A 9,693-nucleotide genomic window follows, 5' to 3' on the forward strand; every position below is an offset into this window, starting at 1 on the left:
CGTTTCATTTCTTTCTTTCCTTCTCAAGTCATCCCCCACCCGCTTTGGTGCTAGGGATAAAATGTAGGGTTTTCTGAACACCAGGCAGCCTCTCCTATTCATATTTACCACTACCTGAGAACTGATGGATAGGTATTTTTAGCTTACATATTATTTGTTGCAAAGATAATGAGGAATATAGGACTAGTAAAAATGCTCAGGCTGAATATTTAAATCAAAGAGTAGTTTATTAAAAAAAAAAAAAGAATCAAAACAGAAACTCTAAGTACCAGTGTGTACATTGTACACATTTAAATGACTCACAAGAATGAAGTTTTGTTTTTCTTATATAGTAAGATCATACCACCTTGTTCTTCATCAAAAGATGTTCAAGAATTCTGCCTCCAAACCACATACATGACTGCCACTTTAAACGGACCGAATTTCAAACATGCAACAACGTCACTGGTAATAAAGCTTTGGAATGGGTGCTCGCTCTATTATTTCACTACACACAAGATAGAAAGCAAGGGAAGTTGAGAATTATTCTAAAGCACAATGGAGGTTGTCATTGTCTACACTGGCACGCCTCACTCCTCTGCTGCCATTTTTAGCAAGTACTCTTTGTCAATCTTGAAGAGCCTCCATCCCTCTTCACTGGACAGATCCGAAGCACCTCTTCTTTTGTAGAAGTTGATAGATGGTTCATTCCATTCTGCTACCAAGAAGTGCATACTGCTGCAGCGACACTTCATGGCAACCTAGTACAAGCCAGAGAGAACATTTCACCCTCTTACCAAGACCCAACTTTAATTCATTCATTACACTAACCCCGTAACTCTTACAAATGCAGAAGCCCAAATCTAGGATATCTGGTCACACCTCTAATCCCAGCACTAGGCAGGTGAAGAAGAGCTTGAGGCCAGCCAGGGCTCATAGGAAGACCAGGCCAGCCTGGGCTCTATGCAGTGAAATGCTAGTGAACATACCTGGCTTAGATTCTTCAAAATTTCTGATCCTATACCAAAGCCTAAAGGAAAGAAATACAATTCTACTTAAGTCATTTTAAGGCCAAAGAGCTCTGATTTCTCCTTAAACTACCTCCAATCCCAAAGTCAACTGTACCTCTGTAATCACTCATCACGAAGAAGTCTTCAAGATACAGTAACTTGCCAATCCATGGGTCATAGGTAAAATAGTACATGGCGAACCCAACAATGCTGTGTCCTGTAATAAGAGTATCCCATGAGATACAAAGAAGAAAAACAACCCATTTAAGCTGTATTGGCAGAATCAGAAGCCTAGTGTAGACTGTAAGAAAATATACATGCGTGCACCACTGAAACAAGTAGCCAGGAACTGGACTGCCTCCTTATGTTTATTCTATTACAGTAAAGACCAATGATGATCTCTCTGGTCTCAGACATGTACTTGCAAAAGGCACACATTAGAGATAGCTGAAGCTAGGCTACACTTGTGGACTGGCTAGTCTGCACTCTGCAGGACTCACACTTAGGAAATGAGAACACTTTCATTACTTGCCAGAACAAAAGGGCCAGGGACTTAAAGTAAACACACATATTATTCACATCCTAATGACATGCTGGTATGTTGGCTTGGCAAAAGTTGGGGTTACACAGCAGTTGAGAAGAGGAAATACTTGTAGTTTATCAACTCTTGCTTCCTTAAGGTCAGAATACCAGACCAAAAGAACAATGTTTACTTTCAGAACTTGCCCTCCCACATATAAATTTTCAATATACTTCCCCCACTCTTTAAGGCAGGAGAAATAGCAGTAACCAGAAACAGGTGTTACATAACACCCACATACTTCTAAAAATTATCTCATCCCTTGTTCTGATTATCTTCGAGCCTAAGGAACAGAACAGAGAAGAAAACTCAAGAAAGCACCCACCCAAACAACTTCCCCTTTTAGCCTGTCTCCTGACCAGTCAACAAGGGCCAGCAAAAAAAAAAAAAGTTTAAATACATAACTAAAAATAAGAATAATTAGCAATTGACTCCCTCATAAGGAGTGTCAATTTAATCTCAAATGGAGGCAAAGGTTGCAAATTAGAGGCAATGGTTGCAAATTAAATTTTCTAGCCATTTTGTATTTCTTTGCAGACAGACAGGAAGCGAAAATAAATTTCTGATCTACCGTGTTTTAAGTGTGCGATAATAGGACCTTACCTCATTTATCATGATCATCTACTTTATTGTGTAAAGGATCTTTTAGTTACCTCCCCGCCCATCCATGTACACAGAAGGGCCATGTACATGGCGAAGCTAGAGACTGTAACCTGAAGATTGGGACAAATTAAAGAAAAAAATGTGATTTAACACAATTACAAAAAAAAAAAATAAGGTTAGGTTAGGGTCAAACAAAAACCATTTTATGAAACGGAATTACAACAAATGACATTATACCTAACTTTTCCGGGTTTCTACAGAACTTTGATACTTGCTTGCTCAAACAGCTCTCACATAACCCGCCCTATTAGAAAGTACACTACACATAATTTTTTTTTCCTCAGTCATTTGCACACTGGCTGGCTGTTATTTCCAGCCAACTCCTCAGTAACCTCTGCCCGTGTAGTCACGGGTTCTGCACAGTAGGCTCTACGGGTTTGATATAACATTAGTTCTCTCTGGCTTCTGGACAGGGAGTAGGGGTTACCTTCAGGGGTCCAGTGCTCTTTAGGCACTTCTGCAACCAGGCAGTGGTAGAAGGGGTGTTCTCCAAAACCATCCTCTAGGAGATCTGTAAGACAGGGGAGGCAGAGACAGTGAGAGTTGACCTTTGGAGGTACCAGGAAACAGATATTCTCCCCCCCTCCCCCGCCACGCCTTGTTACCTTTCTCAGTTAAAATGACTTGATCTTCCATGTATTCATATTTAGCCAGTTCCTGGGGACGACACATATAACGAAAAGGACAATGAAACTCCTGGCCAGCCTAGCCAGCTCACAGGAGGAGAAATGGGGCAGGCAGGGTAGAGCGGTGACTGAGTCCTGCCTGGCGCCGAACTGCCGAGCCTGACCCGGGCTGGGGTTGGCAGGCCAAGAAGGCGGAATTTACTGGCCTGGCAGGGTCTCAGAACTGAAGATGAGGATTTTCCCGGGAAACAGAGCCTCCCCTACCCTCTGCCCTAGGGAGAGCCCGGACTTTTACCTACCTTGATCAGTCGCAGGATGTCACTGCAGTCAGAGGCAGTGGCTGGACGGATCTTAAATTTAGCCATTTTCGTCTTTTGCTTTTCTTCCCTTTGCGCACCAGGCCCCTGTACTTGAACAGCAGGAGGAGGTGGTTCCTCATTCGTTTCCCGGGAGCGTCCTCTTCTCAGTCAGGCTGGCACCATGACCCGGCGAACCTCAGTATAAAACAGAAAACTGGCAAACTTACTTCGGGGAAACTGCGCAGCTAAGTTGTGGCAAGACGGTGCCTTTTAAGTCCGCAGAAGCTCCTCCCTGGACCGGGAGCCGGAGAGATCGCGACCAGTAAGGATGAAAGCCCGCTAGAGCACCTCCCTCTGTTCCAGACACTGCCCTCTTCCGGGCTCTCTCGTGACACCTATGGCGCAAACCCGGAGGGCGGGGTAGGGCGAGGTGCGCTGCTGCCTTCTCTAGCCTCATGTCCTCTAGCGGCGCCTTGCGGATCCTTGCCGGAAGCATATGAATGCCAGCTTGTCCCCTGGTAACCTTCCTAAATAGAACATGTGGATTGCCTCTGTGACCCCGACATTGCTGAGAAAAGCAAACTCAGGAAGCCCAGCTTTAGGGTATGACAGAAAGATGAGAGCAGCCGCCATTCTCAAAGTGTCGTCTGGAGGCATAATTTTCCTTTCCTCTCTAGTAATTTTCCACAGGCAGTTCATTGAGATGTGGTGATGTCACCATTTTCATGACTAAAGAAAGGTGTGGGTTTGAATCTTGTTTTAATTTTGAGACAGGGTCTCTCTATGTAGTCTTGACTATCCTGGAACTCACTATGTCACAACAGGCTGTCCTAGAATTCACAAATCACATAAATCTGCCTGCCTCAGTCTGCCCAGTCTTAGGATTAAACAAGTTCACCACAGCCTGCTATTCTTGTATGTTCTAAGGTCAGTTCTTAGGATCCCTCGATTGCTTTCCTTCTAGCTTAGTGGTTCTCAACCTGTAGGTCACAACCCCTTTGGGGTCACATATCACATAGCTTGTATATCAGACATTTACATTACAATTCATAACAATATAACAGCAGCAAAATTACAGTTAAAAATAGAAACATAATTTTATGGTTGAGAATAATCCACAACATGAGAAACTGTATTAAATGGTTGCATTATAATGAAGGTTGAGAACCAGTGTTGCAATGGCTAAATTTAAAATGTTTTCCTTCCTTCCTTCCTTCCTTCCTTCCTTCCTTCCTTCTTTCCTTCCTTCCTTCCTTCCATTTATGTGTTTATTTTTTGAGACAGGATTTCTCTGAGTAGCCTTGTCTGTCTTGGAACTCTGTACACCAGGCTGGCCTGGAACTCAGAGATCCCCCTGCCTCTGCCCCCCACCACCTGGCAATATTTTCTTTCTTACTCCTCCCTCTTTCCTTCTTAAATATCTGTTCTTCCTCGTGGACTTTCCTTCTGAAGGGGAGAAACACTTGATAATTCGCTTTAATGATGTATGCCATCTTACATTATTGAAGAGTTGATTTCACTGCTTATAGATTTTGAGATCTGGAAGTTTTCTTTCTGCACACTAATATCTGACCATCTCTCAGCTTTCTTTGCTGTTGAAAGCTGTTGTAGTACTTACTTGCTCCAGTCCATGCACTTCTTTTGTTTCCTTTAACTTTTTTTGTTTGTTTGTTTATTTTCGAGACAGGTTTTCTCTGTGTAGCCCTGGCTCCTTTAACTTTTTAGTTTGAAATAATTCTACACTTGATCTTAGCCAAAAGGCCGAGAAGCGATTTTGAAATAATTCTAAACTTACTGAACATGTCACGATATCATTACTCTAATGATTACAGGGATGTCTGGCTCTGTGTTGTTTTCTATCATTTTTAAAGGTAAGAAAACTTGAATACACTAACTCTTAGATGCCCAGAGACCAAAATGTTTGGGAACTGCTGGGTTTGCCTATTCCTGGCCATACCCAGTGGAACAAGTAAGTATTCATGTCTCTGGGGAATGACCTTTCTTTTACTATGAACTTTCCTGGACAGATCTGTCGAGTACCCTGCTACCATTGCCTTGCTTGGATTCCACAATCAGTCAGAAGTTTTTTTTTTTTTTTTTTTTCAATAATGAGATAAAGCATCAGATAGTCTGTCTGTACAGTGAGGGGTTAGACTAGTACCAGATGGCCACTCCTAATATTTAGTGAGTGACTTTGCCTGTATTAACGAGTAATATCCTGTATGAAGAAATGAAAGCAGAACAGCATTTTCTGTTACCCCTCCCACTCTCCCATGACTCCATGCATTTGTGAGTCACTATGAGAGCTTATGCAATGTTTTTTTTTTTTTTTTTTTTTTTTTTTTTTGCAAAGAGATTTAAAAATAGTACCCATTCTACCTGAGTTACTGCCAGTGGTATCTTTCCTGACACAGATGACCAATCCCTTGCCTCTTTTTTTTATTGGATATTTTCTTCATTTACATCTCAAATGCTATCACAAAAGTCCCCTACACCCTCCCCCCTGCCCTGCTCCCCTACCCCCCCCACTCCCACTTCTTGGCCCTGGCATTCCCCTGCACTGGGGCATATAAAGTTTGCTAGACCAAGGGTCCTCTCTTTCCAGTGATGGCCAACTAGGCCATCTTCTGATACATATGCAGCTAAAGACACGAGCTCTGGGGGGGGGGNGCTGGTTAGTTCATATTGTTGTTCCACCTATAGGGTTGCAGACCCCTTCAGCTCTTGGGTACTTTCTCTAGCTTCTCCATTGGGGGCCCTGTGTTCCATCCAATAGATGACTGTGAGCATCCACTTCTGTATTTGCCAGGCACTGACTGGCAAAGTCTCTTTGCCTCTTTTGCTTCTGTTTAGAATGCTAGAGCACTTACAGGAGTTTGTCACATATATACTAATAGCAATACATTCAAATTCTGTGTCTCAACACCAAGAATAACTTCCTGAAGAAGAAAAACTAAAGCCATTTTTACTTAGGTTGCTTAGTGTTTTAGAATTGTGCTTGAATTTAGCTTAGCATTTGACAAACTTTTATTTGGCAATGAGTCAACATTTCAAATTGTTGAATCATATCTGAGGTTCTTGGGGATTATAAAAGGTCACCAAGTGTTACAACCAACCCTAAAGGTGTACAGTTTACTTTTAGAGATAGGTTTGTACTTTATTATAACGGATTTGACTCTTTATGAGAAAGGGAATTTCTATCACTGAGATGAACAGATGAGGAGAGTGAAAGGAAGAAAAATAGCCAAAGCAGTGATTTTGTTCTTTGCCTTGTTTCAAGGTTTCACAAAGTTTAGTGTTCTAAAGATTTTTATGATATTTCATGTAGACCTTGCCACCAGAAGTCAGTTGTTTGAAAATAGGTTGTCCTATGTCATCCCTTTTTATTGTTTATTGGTTGCCATATAGAAAGTCACCACACACTCAATTGTTTAAAAAATAACACATATTTATTATTGCAGAATATACGGGTCAAGAGTCCAGGCATGGCTTCACTGAATCTTTTGTTAATTGTGTCAGGCAGGCTGCATTCCTACATAGAACAACTCCAAGTTCACTCAAATTACTGACCTTGACAGTACTAACCTCTCTCTCTCTCTCTCTCTCTCTCTCTCTCTCTCTCTCTCTCTNAGAACAACTCCAAGTTCACTCAAATTACTGACCTTGACAGTACTAACCTCTCTCTCTCTCTCTCTCTCTCTCTCTCTCTCTCTCTCTCTCTATCACACACACACACACACACACACACACACACACAGATCCTCCTGCCTCTGTCTCTGCCTCTTCCTCTGCCTTTGCCTTGTAAATGCTCTGATTAAAGGCATGCACCACCACTGCCTTGCATCATCTCTGTGTTAAACAGATTTATTTTCTAATTAGATGTATGCCTGTATGTATGTATATGCATATGTGCACATATGTGTGTGTGTGTGTGTGTGTGTGTGTGTGAATGTATGTGTGAATGTGAGTGCAGGTGCCAAAGAAATCGAGAAGAGGTCATCAGATAACCTAGAGCAGTATTTCTCAATCTGTGGGTCGTGACCCCCTTGGAGGACCATATCTGATATTCACAGTTATGAAGTAGCATTGAAATAATTTTATGGTTTTGGGGGTCACCACAACATTAGGAACTTATTAAAGGGTAAAAGCATTAGGAAGTTTGGGAACCATTGCCCCAGAGTTAAGAGTTACAGGTGGTTGTAACCTGCCTGATGTGGGTTCTGGGGACAGAATTCAGGTTTTTTTTGCAAGAGCAACAAGTACTATGTATTAAGTGCTGCACCATCTCTCTGTGCCCAGCAGTATTCATTTCTTGATTGCAGGCCTTGACTTCTTGCTGGCCACCAGGTGGAGGCTCTTACAGGCTGCCTAGAGTTTCTGGAGAGTGCCTGTATTTCTTATTATATGGTCTTACCTAACATGACCATTTATAATCCAGAAAAGTCTCTTGAGTAGCTACCAAGACAGTTATTAAAAATCTCAGTAAAAACGCCTTACATAACATGTGTTATCTTAACCATTTTTAGTTTAGGTTTGTTTTGAGACAAGGTCTTTGTGTGACCTCAAACTCATAGTTCTCTTGCCTCAGACTCCCACCTGCAGGAACTAAAGTTGTTAAACATGATGGCGCCCAGCTTTCCCTTAGCTATTTTAAGTGTATAGCATCATAACAAATGAAATACTCTAGAACTTGCTCCTTTTTCACATCTTTCAAAACGAAAACACTGTATCCAGGAATAATGGCTCCCCTCTTCCCTTTCCACCTGCTCCTTATAGTCATTTTCTACTTTTCATTTCCAAGAGTTTGAGTTGCTTTCAGCAGACTGTGTAAATAAAATCAAACAGAATTTGTATGCTTGTTTGTTTGTTTGTTTACTTAGACACTGGCTTACTTTACTTAACATAATGTCCCCAAGGTTCATCCCTGTTTCAGCATAGGACAGGATTACCTTTCTTTAAAACAGAGTAATAGCTGGGGAGTGGTGGCGCATGCCTTTAATGCCAGCACTTGGGAGGCAGAGGCAGGCGGATTTCTGAGTTAGAGGCCAGCCTGGTCTACAGAGTGAGTTCTAGGACAGTCAGGGCTATACAGAGAAACCCTGTCTCAAAAAACCAACCAACCAACCAACCAAACAAACAAACAAACAAAAACGGAGTAATATTCCTTTCTGTATAGTCCTGTGTTGTCCAGGCTGATCTCAAACTCTTATAAGACACCACCCTTAGTTTTAAGGCTTTAAATTGTTCTTGGCTTTTTTTTTCCAAGAAGTGAGATTGTTTCATCATATAGTGGTTGAAATTTTAATATTTTGGAGGATGTACCACTGTTTTCCTTAGTGGCTGCACAATGTTTATTCCCATCAATGGTGTGTACAAAGGTTTCAATCTCTCCATATTCTTTACTACTTTTCATGGTTGTTTCCTTTTTAATAATTGTTGATTACAGGTTTGCAAATGTTATGGATGGCTCTGTGCTGCTTGTATTTATGTTAATTCTGCTCTCCTGGGAGAGGTTGTCTGGAATGAGAAATGAGTAACATGCTCAGGTGTGTTCTTGTGAACCAATCCCCTAAAGAATAAAAGAGCCAATCACTGGGCAAGTAGGCAGGACTTCCAGGTTGGACAGAAGAAGAGAAGAAGGAGAGAGTTAGGTCGTTTTGGGATGGGGACAGCAGAGGGTTAAGATGAAACTTATAGCATCTCCCTGGTATCATGGCGGATCACAAGGATTCACCACTGGAGGAATCAGATTTAATAAGGCTTACAAGATTAGGTTTTAGTTGTTGTACCCAGAGATTGAGTTGCCATTGTTTCTGAACTAAGTTTGTGTTGTGTTTTCCTTCACACAGTGGCTTGTCTGGGTTCAAGAGAGAAAGGGAAGGCGGCAACAGGTGGGTTTGCCAGATGTGCACCACAAAGGCTGTGGGGGGATTTGAACCATAGGGTTGGTATGATAATGACCTGCCAGTGGAAACCTAGCGAGCTGGGTGGAGAGATTGTGGAGTTCTGAGTCAGTCTCCACGAGATAAAAACAAGTCGGCCATTTCCCACCAGTGCATGGCCCGCCAGGCTTCTGGGGCAGAGGCACAAGCTCAGGAACGTGCCTATTCTTATTTTTAATATTTCCCGCAACATGCAAATATTTTCTTCTACTGCACAGTTTGCCTTTTCATTCTTAATTGTTTCTGTTACTTGAAGTTTTGTAGTTTGATATATCACTGTCTTTTTTTGTTTATCTGACACATTAGAGTTTTATAATTGTGAGGATGGCATCTTATCGCCTATACCACACTATACTAGTTGGAAGCAAGTCACAGGTCCCAGCCACATGAAGGAAAGGGGAGCACACAAAGGCATAAGTACTAGGAGGCAGAGTCACAAAATCTACTGCTGAATCCACAGGACCATGTTTTGATTCTTTTTTTTTTTTTTTTTTTTTTTTTTTTTTTTTTTTTTTTTTTTTTTTTTTTTTTTTTTTTTTTGGTTTTTTTTCGAGACAGGGTTTCTCTGTATAGCCCTGGCTGTCCTGGAACTCA

The 9,693-nt window shown here is 41.7% G+C and overlaps 1 protein-coding gene across 1 annotated transcript; it reads right to left on the reverse strand.

Moving 5' to 3' along the window:
* Window positions 1–202: 202 nt before the first annotated feature.
* Window positions 203–3,499, reverse strand: Sat1 (spermidine/spermine N1-acetyltransferase 1). Its single transcript, XM_021153071.2, has 6 exons — window positions 3,158–3,499; window positions 2,838–2,889; window positions 2,660–2,743; window positions 1,105–1,206; window positions 969–1,009; window positions 203–740 (listed from the first exon to the last, which is right to left on the reverse strand). Exons 1-6 carry the CDS (start codon window positions 3,221–3,223, stop codon window positions 570–572), a joined length of 516 nt encoding a protein of 171 aa, XP_021008730.1. The 5' UTR covers window positions 3,224–3,499; the 3' UTR covers window positions 203–569.
* Window positions 3,500–9,693: the final 6,194 nt, after the last annotated feature.

Source organism: Mus caroli, chromosome X (assembly GCF_900094665.2).
Source record: "Mus caroli chromosome X, CAROLI_EIJ_v1.1, whole genome shotgun sequence".
Taxonomy (NCBI): Eukaryota; Metazoa; Chordata; class Mammalia; order Rodentia; family Muridae; genus Mus; species Mus caroli.